At 40.8% G+C, this 17,084-nt stretch overlaps 1 protein-coding gene across 1 annotated transcript in view; it reads right to left on the bottom strand.

The window, feature by feature from the left end:
- Positions 1-17,084, bottom strand: part of WDR64 (WD repeat domain 64) — a 137,467-nt gene that overhangs the window by 50,080 nt on the left and 70,303 nt on the right. Inside the window, exon 11 of the mRNA XM_032771094.1 lies at positions 4,633-4,759. Within this exon, the coding sequence (XP_032626985.1) occupies positions 4,633-4,759 (127 nt within the window). The remainder of the gene's footprint in view (positions 1-4,632; positions 4,760-17,084) is intronic.

The following is a 17,084-nucleotide window of genomic DNA, read 5'->3' as shown; positions in this document are numbered from 1 at the left end:
ACAATAAACAATCACTAAATAGGAATATTTATCATATTTGGCTGCCTTAAACAATCAACTATCCAATTTTTATGGGAGAGGCAATCCTAGCCCCAAGATCAATAGAAACTAGGGGATTTACAGTTCCAGAGTGGGCCAGTGTAGGAAGGAACAAATAAATGTCATCCTGACTGATAGCAATCTCACTGAGTAAAGAAATCCCAGAAGTCACTTCCTATTGAACAAAGCAAATCCATCTGTAAGCTATGCTGTCTTTTCAATACCTTGGTTTATGCAGCACTGTAGGTGCGCATGGCACTTTGCAGACAAATAAAACCTACATCTCCTTGATTAGAACATTTACAGTCAAAATGAACCATGGCCTAGGGATATGAGAGAAGGTTGAATAATGGTCAAAATTTTCAACTGCATAAGCTCACACGCCTATTTGTGCAGTGTACACAGCAATAAAAAGTTCCCATTTTATTTGTTGCAACATAATTGAGCTGGTACAAAACTTAAGTTCAGCAGTGGATGTGTAGGAGAAGGTGTCTGCAAGGCGCAGGGTATGATTCCAGACATATGGGGCAATATTGGAGAAAAAACCACTGTGATTCTGTCAAAATATGCAAATAGAGCATGATAGAGAGCAGGACTCATCCATAAACATCTGTATCTGTAACAATGTATGGACATCGGAGGATTAAAATCTGAAGCCTTCTATGTAAATACACGTCAGGAAGATGGCAGTGAGGATTAGTTCTCCTAGGCAGAACTTGGATCTCTTGCCCTCTCCAGCAGTGAGGAGAAATTCATTTTATCTTTTACAGAATCATTAGCAGGGCCTAGTGTCTAGTCATAATCATCCTTGTATGGATTGTAGAACAGTTTGGGGAGATTGAGTTGAGACAATTCATTTCACACTAAATCCTCAGCTGAGGAAATATCCAGCTATGTATCTGCTAATCCTATAGGATTTAAAACTTTAAATGATCCTTTTCACATAGAACTGTTTCACTGGCCTTTAGAATAAGATGACACAAACTTTAAGAGACTCAACCAAATGCCAGATTAAACAGAAAGGTCAGGCAGACTAACATCTTTTACAGGAATGTAGGGCTCTTCTGCTGAATCACCCTAGGCATCTGTGGTAAGCCCCCTTCAAGAAGATTCAAGGTAATTGACAAATCAGGCTGGTAGGTGGGTCTAGTTATCTCAAATGTTGAGATACAAGTGGTGGTATCCTCCCTTTTGGAGGGAAACCCTTCAAATAGCCAAACCTAGGAGGAAGCTCAGCTGCACTTTATGTTACTGAGTCATTCTTTGATTTACTAGCTAAGCCAAACTGCAGGAAGAGTCTGTGCACTCTAAATAGGGTCAGTCCTTTCACAACAGGTGTTTAATTTGGCAACTTGGTCTTGTGGTTAAAACTCTGGGTTAGAGTCAGTAGTTTGAAGTTCTATTCCTTAATGCTGCCACCAATTAACTATGCAACCTTGTGCAAGTGACAAGTATTATGAGATCCAAATATATGTAAAATATGGGAATCAATAGACTAAATGGACATTTAATAATTTTCTACATCTCAAATTCTGCACAGGTTTAAGATGAAAACTAAGTCTTCTCTTCCCACCCCCACCCCCCATATGAACAATACTACCTATTTATGGTAGAAGTTTAAAGAAAAAAAACACATGCAACACTGGGCTGCAGCAAATTGAGGTTCTTCCCTGGGGCCAATATGCCTACTTTCACCTCAGCCACAGCATTCAAACTATTGCTAATTCTGAGACTTGAGTAGCAACCATAGATCAGGCCGGATAACACTCCACAGCCTGGGAAAGGGAGGAATCCTCACATACCTGCACCAGTGCAGATGCCCTGCACCCAACTCAGCTACATGGGGTGCATGCTGGGAGGAAGACACTGGGCCAAATGCCACTCATCTATGATTTATACTGTGTAACTCCCAGTAATTTCATTGGAATTACTCTAGAATTATATTCATATAACAGAACTGAATTTGGGCCTCTTTATTAAAGTCCAAATTTTGTTATCACTCAGTTGAAGCCTTTTAACAAAGGGACATAACTATTTATTTTCTTCTATATACAAAACTGAAAATAGATCTCCATTACAGTGATCAACAGTGGATTAAGAATATTGTTGTTTGGGTGCAAAATGGGAGGCAAACATTCTGTCAGGTCCTGAGCTAACATGTTCAGAATATGTCCAGAAGATATAAACAGTGAATTTCCAGCTCTGCAGAAGCACTAAGATTACTGTCGGAATCTCCACTGTCCTCTGTCACTTCAAAGTTGCAGAAATATGAAATAAGTTTCTTCTCTCCAAGAGACAGTGGAGTGCCCAGAAAATAGTGCTGGTTCCATGGTCACTGTTCTGTTTCTAATACAATTGTCTTTTTTTTTAAAAAAAACAAAAACAAAACACAACCAACATTTTCAGATATATAGAGTTAGTGAGAAACTGTCACCACCAAGGCTTTGTCTTTTCTAAGAAAAAAAAAAAGTGTATGTTCCTACCTCATGTTAACTAAGTCAAGGTAAAATCTTAGTGAAGAAATGGCAGTTTGTAGTTTTTACATGTTAGCAGGTTGAGGTAAAGATTATACAGGAATCTAGGGTTTACTTGAACCTGCTAAAATATTAAAACTACAAATAGACATGTCCTCACTGGGATTTTACCTTGTCTTAGTTACCATGTTAGCAGACATGAGATAAGAACATCCCTTTTTCCAGTGAGAACAAACTTCAAGATACAATGAACCAAGTATTTAAATAAGAACATACGAATGGCCATAGTGGGTCAGACCAGTATCCTATCTTCTGACAGTGGCCAATGCCAGATTGTTCAAAGGGAATGAATAGACCAGGCAATCAAGTGATCCATCCGCTGTCATCTAGTCCCAGCATTTGGCAGTCACAGGCTAAAGACACCCAGAGCATGGGGTTGCATCCCTGACCATCTTGGCTAATAACCATTGATGGACCTATCCTCCAAAAAATTATCTAGTTCTTTTTTTAATCCAGTTATAGTTTTGGCCTTCACAACATCCCTTGGCATCAAGTTCCACAGATTGACTGTGCATTTTGTGAAGAAATACTTTTGTTTTAAACCTGCTGCCTATTAATTTCATTGGGTAACCCCAGGTTCTTGTTTTACGAGAAGGGGTAAGTAATACTTCCCTATTCACTTTCTCCACACCAATCATGATTTTATAGACCTCTGTCATATCCTCCCCCTTAGTCGTCTCTCTTCTAATCAGAACACTGTCATTCTTTTTAATCTCTCCTCATCTAGAACTTGTTCCATACACTTAATTATTTTTGTTGCCCTTCTCCATTTCTAACATATCTTTTTTGAGATGGGCCATCAGAACTGGACACAATGCTCAAAGTATGGGTTTAGCATACATTTATATAGTGGCATTATGATATTTACAATCTTATTATCTATCCCTTACCAAACAGTTCCTAACATTGTTAGCATTTTTGACTACTGCTGCACATTGAGTGGATGTTTTCAGAGAACTATCTACAATGAATCGAAGATGTCTTTCTTGAGTTGCAACTGCTAATTTAGACCCAATCATTTTGTAAGCATAACTGGGATTATGTTTTCCAATGTGCATTACTTTGCATTTATGAACACTGAATTTCATCTGCCATTTTGTTGCCTAGTCATCCAGTTTTGTGAGATCCCTTCGTAACTCTTCGCAGTCTGCTTAGGATTTAACTATCTTGAGTAATTTTGGTATCATCTGCAAACTTGGCCACCTCACTGTGTATCCCTTTTTCCAGATAATTTATGAATATGTTTAACATGTTGAAATCGGCAGCCTTCCATTCCTCCTTGCTTCTAAGATAAGTTGTTCACATCCTTCCCTCAGCAAAAGCAGGGAGCTTCCCTGGAGTATGGGAAGAGAACCTGTCACATAACAAAGAGTGTGTTCGAACTGCCAGGCCAGGAGGGAGGGGCTGGCAGCAGGACCACATTGTGTCAGCCAGGAGCCTTTAAAAGGAGTAGTGTAGACCATGGAAGACACTCTTGTTCTCATGCAAGAATACACTTTTCCTGGCACCCAGACTGACAGGATCCTGCCCACAGACCTCTAAACCCAGAAGCCCGGAGGAAAAGACACTCTAAACACGAGTGTCTTGGGAACTGACTGGTTGTAACATTCTCTGAAGAACAGTGACTTGGGGATAGATCCCTTTCAAGGGATTTAAATAAACAGATGGCAGGGCTGAAAGAGGGTGCAACCGGTTTCATTTTCCTGAAGACGGGCTCAGCTTTCAAAAATTTGGGAAACTTGACTTGAGAGAGATCATCTTCTGTGACTGTCACCTTAAGCCTCTCATACATATTCCAAATTAACACCAGATTTTATATATAAAATGAAGGGATTTGCCAAATGGAGGGATGCCAAATAGCTTTCATCTGTAAACGTCTCATTAGCAAAGTGTGGAAAATTGCTGTCATGTCCTAGATTTCTGCACATCCCCTGTATCTAACTTTCTCCACTGCCAGGCCATGCTGTCATCATCTTCTGCAGGCATATTCCATATTATGAAACATCAAAAATTACAATGGGGGGAATGTGTTCCTCATTCACTAATTATGTCTACACACCTGTAATAAGCGTGCCATGGTTATTGTCAAATATCATGGCATAGATCTGCATTTCTCCAGCCTTCCCCTGACTATCGTGGAAGACCTGCAGCAGCGAAAGGGTCTGTATATCCCACACTCTAAAAACCTGGAGGAAAAAAGATGCACGGTGTGTCACTATTATGTTTCCAGCTATTAACGATTTGTATTACTGTAGCAATTAGCAGCCCTATCAAAGGTCAGGGCCCCGTTGAATTAGGTAATGCACAAACACTTAGTATCCAACAGTTCCTGTCCTGAAGAACTTACAATCTAAATAGACAAGATAGACACAGAAAGTAGCGGTATCCCATTTTGTAGAAGGTAAATTGAGCACAGAGATGGAATTGCCCAATGTCTCAGAAGCAGTCTGTGACAGAGCTAGGATCTTAATCTCATGATAAGCTCTGGATGGGAAATAGTTTTCCCATCCCACAAAAAAATGTTTGAGTTCAAACTTTTCTGGTGCAATTTGGTACAAAAAATTGAAATCTCAAAAATTTTCATGAACCAAAAAACCTAATGTTTTTTGTTTCAGTTTGGATCAATCTAAATGTTTCATTTTGGTACTTTTGAAGTGTCTTATGATGCTGACCTCTTTTTTATTAATGTTTTAATCTAATTAGTGTACATTTTGAAACAAAGTGATTTTGAACTGGGAAACCAGTTTTTTTTTTGTTTGAAAGTCTTGAAGCTAAAAATATTGATTTTTTTTTGGTGGGCAAAATTGAGTTGGGAGATTCATCAGAACTGAGCTGGTTTCATGAACAGTTTCAGTTTCAATGAATGTGTGTTTTTTGATGAAAATTCTCAATGTGTCCTACTCCCGAGTCTTAGTCTGCTGCCTTAACAAGATTCCTTGGCCTTTACCCTACTTTACACTTCTCGTATGATAAAAAAAAAATAGATACTAGATGACAGTATTTTCAACATTGTCCCTGGAGAACCTGGCCACCAAGTATAGAGTACTTTAACTACAGTCAGTAATATTTATTTACATAAATGAATCTAACACAAAAAGAATGAACAAAAATGAGTGAAGTCAGGGCACTTAAATACATCCTGCCCCCCCCCACATACATCACTGCAGTAGCCCCCAGAGGTCCTAATCATGACCAGCCAGCCCCCTGCTGTTCACACCCACATACCCACCCACACACACACACGCTGCTGTCAGTACTACCACTTTATGCCATAATTCCACATTTTAGCACAATGGATTTCCCAATACAATAGACATATTATACCACTAAAATTTATTCTACCATCACTAGCAACTTTAGGCACAGATATATGTCTAGTCTCATTCAACAGCCAAACTGATTGTTTCATGTATGTGCAAGTTACTTGGAGTAATTAAAAAGCACCATTAGATTGTACTGGCTACCCAGCTTTGACCTTTGATTCATGGCAGGGTGATGTGTCTAGATGCGTTAACCCTCATCTTTTCCTGGAAGGTTAAGATGGTTCTGTAGTGTGACTTGAGATTTAGGATTTTTGAATAAAATGCTCTGTAATTATCAGTCCTTTTAATACACCAGTAAAAAGCACACTAATTATCCAGCAGTTAACAGATTTTTTTTAAACCTTCATGTTAAATACCTTCTATTTGTAAAATCACACTGGCACCAGAGGGGGAAGTTAGAAGTAAATATTACTTTTTATCTTTTCCATTTATTGAGTCCCAGAAATTCCAGGGGATTCTGCTTGTCCCAAAAATAGAAATAATCTGATTAGGATCCTGGAGCTCCTGCTGTATGTTGTGAGCCAGATGGCTGCCTAATGCCTTTTTGAGGTCGTTTAATATCACATGCATTGCACAATACCTGTGACTGCTTGATCTCCCACCCTATACAGAATCCCATGGGACCAGAGGAATTCAGATTATCAGAGCTCAGATTATCAGAGCCCAGTCAGCAAAGGAAACAGCACCTCACCTGCAGAAAACACATTTCATATTCCAGCTATTCAAAGTTTTGGTTTTTTTTTAAATGGATAGTTGAAGCTACATCCAATGCATCTATTTTATACACACAAACACATCTCACTTCAAAGGTCTTCAGTTGTGGCCCCTCTCCATCAATGATCAATAGTTCATTTATGCAGAAAATATTGAGTGAAATAATCAATATTCATGGGCCTAAGGACTCTACCACACATAGATTGGTCTACAAGCCAGAACCATGAAATCACTGTAGTTCTGCCGATGCTCACAATTTTACTGAGTGTGTCTCAGTATTTGGCAGCTTTCTTAAAGCCCTGTCTGCTAGAGTCAAGGGCCTGTATTTAAAACTTTCATTTTAAAAAAAGTTTCTAGCCTACATGTTTACAAAGAAAAGCTTGAAAATGTGAAGCTATGCACCCTAAAGGATCAACGGCTCTAGCAGGCTAACAAAGAGAACCTCAGATTTGTTTTATTTGAAAAAAAAAATAAAAAGCATGCCTCATGAACTTTAAGCCAATATTATTGGGGGGGAGGATGTGACTCATGATTTTTAAATACTACACTGGGTGAAAGTTTGTGTCCTGTATTATTCAGGAGGTCAGGTGATCATATGGGTCCATTCTAGCCTTGAAATATGTGAATTTATGCCTTATGCTTGGAGTGGGGAAGGAAGGAGCAGCCCTATCTGCCTCGGGGTGCTGAGGGCATTGTAACTGCACAGTGCAGGGGCAGACATAATACCCCAGAAGCATGGGGGGGGGAGTGCATATACTCACCGTTGCTACATCTATACTGTTGGTGTGCTGCCCTGCATCCACTAACCAGTCTGTACATAGGGGAGAGAAAGACCATAGCCATGCTGGCATCTCTATTCTGGGGTTTACAACACTGTGGTCAGTGCTGGGCAGCCCCTTCCTCAACTCTCTTGAAGTGTTTCAAGTTATAGAAGTGTCTGTGTCTTATTTTCCGTGCTCACTCACACAAAATTCCCACACTTTACGAAGAAACACAGGAAGAAGGTGATGTAATGCATGCAAAACAAAACCATTCTGAGGACAGGGACACACAGCATTGTCCTCATTTGGTAGGAGCAGTTACATCTATTACATGAGAAAGAATGTGATCTTGTCGCTAAAACTCTGGACTGGGACTTGGGAAAAGTGGGTTCGTTTTTCAGCTCTCCCACAAATTTCATGTGTGACCTTAGTCAACTCACTTCACCTCTGCGCCTTGGTCTGTAAAGTGAGGATAATGATACTTTCCTACGTCACAGAAATACTGAGACTAAATCAATGATTTCTGAGGAGCTCAGAGGCTTTGGGTGAAGAGCATGAAAATATTCCAAATAAATATGCCAGAGACAGGTTTCATTTAGTCTTTCCCCAAAATGGAGCACCTCAGCAGGTCCATGTTTATTTTGTATATTAAAATGCTTTACACTCATGCTATACAGTACATGCTTAAATGGCTCTTTAAATCTTGTATCAATGTACATGATAATGTAAGACACCTTGAAAAATAGGTCAGCCACACCCACAGCTATAGAAACATACAGGCAGCTTCTGCAACAGAGCCATGAGTAGCTTCAGGCATAGATATAGTGTAAACCATGGGGATGCTGCACCAGTCCAGAAGGGAGAAATTCTGTGCCATATGGTCTGTTTACGTGTCCTTGCCTTAGGGCATAATTTATTGATTGGACCAAATCTTAGGCAAAATTATTTCCTCTGCCCCCGGGGCTACAACTCACACAGGCTTTTTCTTCTCTCTCAGCCTCTATGGGTCCCTGCCCTAATCCAATAACTCAGGCAGGCAAGAGTGCTGGAACAATTTTTACAGTGGGGGTGCCAATGATGGAAATCATGTGTTTGTTGTTAGTACTTCAAGCCCAGGGGTGTGGCAGCACTCCCAGCACCTTAGTTCCAGCATGCCAGAGCTTCTCTACAACTCTCCAGGTCAGCAGAGCTATTGCTGGCTTTATAAGACCCCTTTGTCAGACTGTCACCTGATCCCTAACCTCACAACCTCAGCTTGGAGGTAACTGATCAGTCACAGGTGGGGTTGGGTCCAGTCACTCTGACATATGGTGAGAAAAAAAATGCAACTTTTGGGAACTCCCATTCAAGCTAAGATTCCTCAGTGGATCTCCAGAATAGAGCTGCACATTTCTGGGAGGGTGGGCGAGAGGTATTCAAAACTAAGATGCATTTAGTAGCTAGATTAAGGGCATTGTTGCATTATATACATGCAACCCCAAGGGATCTTATCTCCGCAACAGGAAAGAGGGACCTAAAACTCACTGTTCGCACACTAACTTGACTATTGCAAAAGGACAGTGCCATGAGCCTTGTGGAAGCCACCCATAAGCATCAGCTCATGATAGGAATGGAAACACCAAGAGAAAAAGAAATCAGAGTTAAAAGCACAAATATCTAGGACAACAATAAGAGTAGAGCTCATTTCCAAATGCTTTTCTGACTGTTCTATTAGATACTACAGATAGGCACCCTATAAATACCTACAACAGATTAGACAGATAAAACATTTTTCTTGATCTCTTTCTGCTCACTGTAGGGATATAATTTCGTAAAGCTTTTAATGACATGCTACATACTGAGTTCACCAATGAATTATGAGGAAATTACTTGTAGCCAGTATTACCTCAGAAGTGACCCAAACCATTATTTTATGTGAAACTCAAATTCACCATCCCCAGGATACTATTGATTCAGAAACTGCTCTGACATGTAGGGAGAGAGCAGATTAAACTTTCATTAAAGTCAGTTTGAGCTCTAAAGTAATTGCTCTTTAGTTCATCTCTCCTAGTGTCAAGAAAGCAAATCTGACAAGAAGAACATTTAGATAAAACAAAAACATGACATCTGTCACCTTCATAAGGAAAAGCAGTTAGGATCAAATTTATTATGGATGACTCAGAAGAATTAGCCCCTTATATTAAATCTTCTTTAAATATGATGCCCTTTGAAGACTTAAGACAGTTGTTGGAAATGCTATTTTTACAAAACTTACTATTAGATGAAGTTTAAAATGTCCCTAGATTCTGCACTGTAGCACCTTCAGTCTCTAAAACCGAGTACTTCACAACAATTTAAGCCTCTCAACACCTCTCTGAGGTAAGCATAGGAGGTATTCTTTCCATTTTGCAGCTTGGTAAACTTCAGCACAGAGACGCCTACCTCAGAAAAGTATTTCAGTAGAAGTTATGAGCCTAAATATCTTTGAGGATCCGGGCCAGAGAATTTAAGTGACTTCCTCAAGGCTACATAGCATGTTGGAGTTAGAGTCTGATATAGAATCCATAAGCCTCAACACACTCCAGTCCAAGCACCATATCGTACTACTTGCTTCTTTTGAAAGTTTGTTTTTAAATGTTTTGGCACCATGTGGTATTTGCTGAGTACAATGTGTAGGCAGAAGCTCTATACTTAAAGATAACCCTGATTCAGTTAGAAACAGTCTTCACCCATGATAAGCTCAGCATCTAAAAAGAAGTGCATCACAAGTGACAGTATGCATTTCTTCAAAAACTAACTGCTTATACATTCAGTTAAGAAGACCTACTGAGTATTTTTAACATTACAAAAAGTATTAAGGGAGTTTATTTTATTTTTAAAATTTAGAAGGTCTCTTGGTTTGGAAAACATTGCTAAGAAAAGGCGGCTGGAATTTAGAACCCGGTGTATTTGATAGTAAAATAAAGGTAGAAAGTAATATATCCTGAGACCGAAAATATTCAAGGTTATACGGGATCAGAAGGTAGAATGGAATTCTCTTGTCCTGGTGATGGACCTGAAGGTGGTTGGAAATTTCCTTCCTCACTAAACAATCTAATTGGTGCCTGAAGAAAAAACAAACCTAAACCAATTCTTATAGAATTCTAAGGTTTCTGGAACAATTATAGAATGGGGGTGGGGGTGGGGGGTCAGAACCTGGCTGTGTATTAAAATTGTGGTGGTTACATTGGACATCATGAATATTTATACAGAAGCCTACTTGGGAAATGCAGATATGAAGGAAATGTCAACTGTACATTTAATTTGTTTTGATGAAGAATGTGTTGATGTAAAGAATTTTCCATTCAGACGTGTTTCTCCAAGATAGTATAGAGGCCAGAGGAACCATGTCAATTGTATTTATTTAACTCTCCCCTCAGGAAGACTACAGAAATTGGAAAGTTAGATGAAGCCCAGTCGAACATTTCAGGTTATCTACTTGGGGTTTTGGTAAACACATGCAACTTCAAAAGCTTTGAGGAGGAGCATTGGAGGCAAAATAGCAAGGCAGAGAGAAGACTTGTGAGTGGAAAAAATTATGAAGCTGACTCAATTGGATCAGCAAAAATGGAAAGTCAAAATGGGAATGAAAGTGCTAGAAGTTAAGGCAATTTTGCAGGAAGAATTCCCAGCATTGTGTGTAAAAGTAGTGGAATACCACAAGAAACAACTGGAAGAACCGAAGAACCTAATAATCCAAGAGCAGGTAGTTAGGGAATCACAGTAGAGACTTGAAAAGAAATCTGCTGCAGATAATAAAGAGAAAAAGGTATAAAACCTATTCAGAAACTCCAGTTTCATGTATGTCTGTTCCAAAGGCTGTAGAATAGATAAAAACAAATTGAAAACAGATGGGTCTGGTATTCCCATGAACTCCTCAAATTAAACCATAAGTGGGAGTACTGGGAAGCTTCTAGTGAAGGTGCAATTTCCATCCTGTGCTATACAAGAGGTCAGACTAGATAAACTAATGATCCTTTCTGGTCTTAAAAAGCAAGCAAACAAAATCTCTGACTCCTCTGGATGAAGGGAAGACAATCTTTATACCTTTATATCAGAGAGAAAAGGAGCACAGCACACAGCTTAAGAACTGGCATGGGTTGGAAACCTCTAGACAAAGACAAAATTTAAAACCAGTGAACAAATCAGATCTAGCGAAATCCAGAAAGCACAACAAGGCACACTGTTGGAGAGGTTTAGGGACTCATTTGGAAAGGAAGTGACCATTGGTTACAATGCGTATGCCCATGAAGGAGCACATATCTTCACTAGTGCAGCACAAAGGCCATTGAAAAGTAAGGCTTCTCAACCCTGAGCGCTTACATAGGGGCAGCCAGAATCCTGGTGCTTCAGCTCCACAGCCCCATTCCAGCAAAGCCTTGACAACATTAAGTGTTTTGCTAGACTGGAGCTTAACAAGGTGTGGGTGTGCCATCAACAGCGCTAAGAACCCCAGAGAGGACGTGGCTAGGCATGGTGGGCAACCCATTGGCACACAACCCTGACTATAAATGGGTGCTGCTCCTCCCCTCCCCTAGAGCTCCAGGAGGCACTGTGTGTACCCAAGTTCACAAAATGCCTCCAGGACCTGAATCAAGTCGGTTCTGCATCTCCCCTTAGAGTCTGTTGCTTTACAAGTCCGAATACTGCCCATAGAACAGAATTTAGTTTTACATCACATCCTTCACAAAGCACTTTACAGTAATGATTTAGTAATAGGAATGAACGAAAATCAAATACTTTTGTGCTGGCTCCTTGTTTGCTCTGCCTCCAATTTCTATATCATGTGGAGGAGTACAGTGATTTAAATGAGACAGCAGACTCTCAGACCACGGCAGAACAGCATTCAGAAATCTTTCTTGCCTCTCTCCCCCTGCTTCACCTTGATTCTTTCTCCATCCTGTGGCAGTGAGCTGGGGCGATTACGCAAGCAACTGTTTCACATGAGTAACCTGAACACAGTGTGCCACAAGCACTGTCGAGAGTAGTGCCACTGCTGTGTATTTACATACACGCACGACTGTGCATGAACTCATACACGACAAACATTGACAGCAGGCAAACGCAAGCACATTTACTATGGAATTTAGGAGATGAATAGTGGTAATTGCCTTAGGGACAGTTATTCATAGTAACTTTGCTGTTCTAGTTATATATTAAAGAACTTCTCCTGACAAACTGACATGCTCCAACTACCCCTGCAAATTATGTGCGTGCATCCCTCATGAGAAAATGCCAGTCGGCTCTGCCCTGTGGAAATGTACAAAAAAAAAATATTAAGAAACACTGGGGAGGAGTGGGAGAAAGGAGAAGTTAACTTTCTACTTTGAGCTGTTTCCACCAAACTTGCAGGGCCTGTCTCTATTTATTTTAAACATCCTTGCTTAAGCTAAGGAGAAAGTGTTGTCTGTGTCTGCATGTCAACAGGGCTGGTCATCTAAGCACTGAAACTGATACACTCTTTCCGATGTGCCTAAAAGAGCACCACAGTGTTATGGCTCCTGTGTGTATCCCAGACCCTGGCTCATCTCCTTGACAAGTATTGGCAATGGTGGTAGCTTGTGAGGAAAAGAGAGAGGCAAGACCATCTTGCATCATCCTCAGATGTGGCCAGCATTTGCTGATCAAAGAAAAGGTTATTAATCCACTGCATTTTTAAGGGGAGAGGATGTGAAATTGTCAAGTACTCTTTAGGGGGTTCTTAGGGTGGTTCTCTAGGGTCCCTGCAAAGTTCCTTTTTATGCTTTAAAATTCCCATCATCCTGGTTGATGTGTTTTATAAGTTTAGGAAATCAAGTGCTTTTAATTAAGGGACATTAGAGTTATTCTAAACTAATCTCGTCAGGATCTTTAGAGAAGAATGATGCTACAGGACTTCATCAACTACACAAATGAGGCTCACCAAAATCCAGCCCTCTCTGGGGCAGCACGAAGTAGTCATTCTTCCCCAGTCACCGTACTACACATTCAACACATCAACACAGAACCGCTGAAATGCAGGGCTGAAAGGGATCTCGAGAGGTCATCTAGTCTAGTCCTGTGCACAGAGGCAGGACCAGGAGATGAGAAGAATAAAAGCTGCTTTTAGGCTGAATTGTTGATTTCCCCCACCCCCAGTTATTGCATGGCTCCATTGTTTGAAAGTGTTCATCAGAGGCTATAGAGACATAGTGATGTGAGGTTCACAAAGAAGGGAGCTGTGTGAGAAGTGTGCATGAAATGTGTGACCAGTATCAGAGAACTCAAGGGGCAGACAAGGTCACTACGCATACAGCCAAGATAAAGCTGCAGTTCTGCTTACCATGTTGTTTAACAGAGTAAGTTATCTGGAGAGAATGTAGTTGTCTAGCCAGGTATTGCAGCTCTAGCTAATTACTGGAAGATGTAGGAGCAAATTATTACCAGTGGGATTACTCAGGAGGCTAAGGCAAGGAGGATATAGCCCTAGTATATTCATTCAATGCTATGCAGCAGCTGGCTGAGCAACTAGGGCCTTATGAGATAGATAATTTGGTGAAGTTCAAGATTGCCTATTACATTTCAGAATCAAATACCCAACTAGTAGTAGTATCATACCAGGGTACAACCCAGACTAATGAGCACCGGTCACCTCTGCCCTGCAACCTTGGGTTCCTTACAATGCCTTGCTGAAGTAGCTCCCACCTGGGCCGATCACCAACAGCTTTCCAGTGTGCAAACCACACCTTGAGTGTCTGTGTGTAACTGCAGCCTGCCAGCTACACTCTGGTTCTCATCAGCTTCAGTTATACTGTAGCATGACCCCAACACCCTTCTGCCCCCGTGTTCCAGATTTCCCCCCAGAAACGTATGTTATGTACTGCCCAACCCTTTCCTGGACAGTACTAAAATATATTAAGTCTGTTATTCCTTAAAAAGAATAATCTGCCAGTTTATGATCTCAAATAATTATTTAGACTCTTCACTTTAAACACACTGGATTAGATAAAACAGTAAAACATGTTTATTAACTAGGAAGAGAAATTAATGAGTCTACGAGTAAATAATATAAAAACGGCCATACTGGGTCAGAGCAATGATGATCTAGCTCAGTATTCTGTCTTCTGACGCTGGCCAATGCCAGGTGCTTCAGAGGGAATGAACAGAACAGGTAATCACTGAGTGATCCATCCCACTCCTCTGCTCCCAGCTTCTGGCAATCAGAGGCTAGGGACACTCAGAGCAAGGGGTTGAACCTCTGACCCCCTTGGATCTAACTCCATGAACCACTGATGGACCTACTCCATGAATTTAACTAATTATTTTTTGAACCCTGTTATAGTTTTGGGCTTCACAACACTCCCTGACAACAAGCTCCACAGGTTGACTGTGTGTTGTGTGTAATGAAGCATAAAAGTCATCAATTGTTACAAGAAAAAGATAGGACATTTACTAATACCTAACGAACTATATCAGATTTAAGCCAAAGTTTCTCACTGTATGTTTTCAGCAGTTTTACTGACCAAACGCTGTAGGTCAGGACCCCTTCCCCAGAGTCCAATGAATGCTTCCGTTGTCGCTTCAGGTATGGTGAATGTGATAGGCAGGGCAAGAGAGGGGCGTGCTTTGGGCTGTTTTTCCCTCCTTTTTATGGTTTCAGTCTCTCTCTTGAAAAACATTTTCAGCTGGGCACTAGGAAACAACGTCTCTGTGGAAGGACTGTCCAGTGCTGGCTTCTCACCTGCTTGAGCTTTCTGTGTCCCTTCCTGCCTGATGACTATTTACTGCTTAAAATGAAAAGTAGGCAGAACACACACTCCTTTGTTTAGGACAGACCTATTTGCCAACCTCAGTTTGGGCAGAGTTGTGGGGTTTGGAACATGTGTATAATGCTATACAGGGAAATCTTATAACTTCACATACAATGTTGCCACACATTTTATCAGGACAATGCTGACCAGCAAATTATAAGTTTTCAAATAATACCTGACCTAGACTTGACCTGCACAAAATTACTACAAGAGTGTGTAGGCTGTGAACACAGGAGTATTGTCGCAACCTGCTTCATAGGCACCAGTATAAATGGATTCCCATCTCTGGATTATGGAGTTATGCTGGAGAGAAATCGAGCAGGGACATAGCCAATGTGAATCAAATAGAACCTTCTGTCTTATTAGTGGGTACTGGACCTCTACTCCAATTGAGCTGGAGGGAAAGGATCCCTCCAGTGGGGGCACTGGGTTACACAGTTCTGAGTATTGTCAGCATAGGGCTTCATAATCCGTGGTGGACAGGAAAAGCAATATCCTGACGTTTGAGGAGATCAGGTTGAGCAGACTCAAGTCTTGTGTTGGAGCAGAAAGCAGCAGGCTGAAAAATGACTGGGGAGGGAAGGCTGGGTAACAAGAGGCCTAAGAATTGCCATCAATTTCTCATTAGGGAAGCGTAAAGAGTTCACAGCTTGGACCTACTGTTTGAGGCTGTTTGCAGATTCATAGATTCTAGGACTGGAAAAGACCTCGAGAGGTCATCGAGTCCAGTCCCCTGCCCTCGTGGCAGGACCAAATACTGTCTAGACCATCCCTGATAGACATTATCTAACCTACTCTTAAATATCTCCAGAGATGGAGATTCCACAACCTCTCTACGCAATTTATTCCAGTGTTTAACTACCCTGACAGTTAGGAAATTTTTCCTAATGTCCAACCTAAATCTCCCTTGCTGCAATTTAAGCCCATTGCTTCTTGTTCTATCATTAGAGGCTAAGGTGAACAAGTTTTCTCCCTCCTCCTGATGACACCCTTTTAGATACCTGAAAACTGCTATCATGTCCCCTCTCAGTCTTCTCTTTTCCAAACTAAACAAACCCAATTCTTTCAGCCTTCCTTCATAGGGCATGTTCTCAAGACCTTTAATCATTCTTGTTGCTCTTCTCTGGACCCTCTCCAATTTCTCCACATCTTTCTTGAAATGCGGTGCCCAGAACTGGACACAATACTCCAGTTGAGGCCTAACCAGCGCAGAGTAGAGCGGAAGAATGACTTCTCGTGTCTTGTTTACAACACACCTGTTAATGCATCCCAGAATCACGTTTGCTTTTTTTGCAACAGTATCACACTGTTGACTCATATTTAGCTTGTGGTCCACTATGACCCCTAGATCTCTTTCTGCCATACTCCTTCCTAGACAGTCTCTTCCTATTCTGTATGTGTGAAACTGATTGTTCCTTCCTAAGTGGAGCACTTAGGAAGACAACATCGTATTCACATTTGGAAGGCTCCCTCTCCCTCTCCCTTTCAAATCACATAACCATAGATTCTAGAAAGTTTTGTTTTGGTTTTTTTTTTGAACAAGCTGAGATTCTGGAGTTTAATTCTGTAGCAGCAGAGTTGTGGAAACCCCAAGAATCTGAACAGGAAGCTAGATGAATTCTCATCTATTTCATATTTGTATACTTAATCATCACATGCCTGTCCAGAGTCTGAATATCTGCTGGATCACCACTATCAGAGCCTACAAGAGGAAAAACTGCATTTTTGGAGGTACCTGTTAAATTGTTTAACATACCAACTAGTACTTGGATTTTCCTCAAGCCCTGCGGTCTCACATTGGCTTTAGGCCTGCATTTCAAGTATATGTTATATAAATAAGAGAGATGTAAAGCAGATACATGTGCCAAAATATATACTTTTCAATTAACTCCAGTTCCTTTGTGGGCTTTGCACTTTCCGATGGCA

Source organism: Chelonoidis abingdonii, chromosome 3, assembly GCF_003597395.2.
Source record: "Chelonoidis abingdonii isolate Lonesome George chromosome 3, CheloAbing_2.0, whole genome shotgun sequence".
Classification (NCBI taxonomy): domain Eukaryota; kingdom Metazoa; phylum Chordata; order Testudines; family Testudinidae; genus Chelonoidis; species Chelonoidis abingdonii.
The sequence above is the reverse complement of the archived record's forward strand: the minus strand, read 5'-3'. Positions and strand labels throughout refer to the sequence as shown.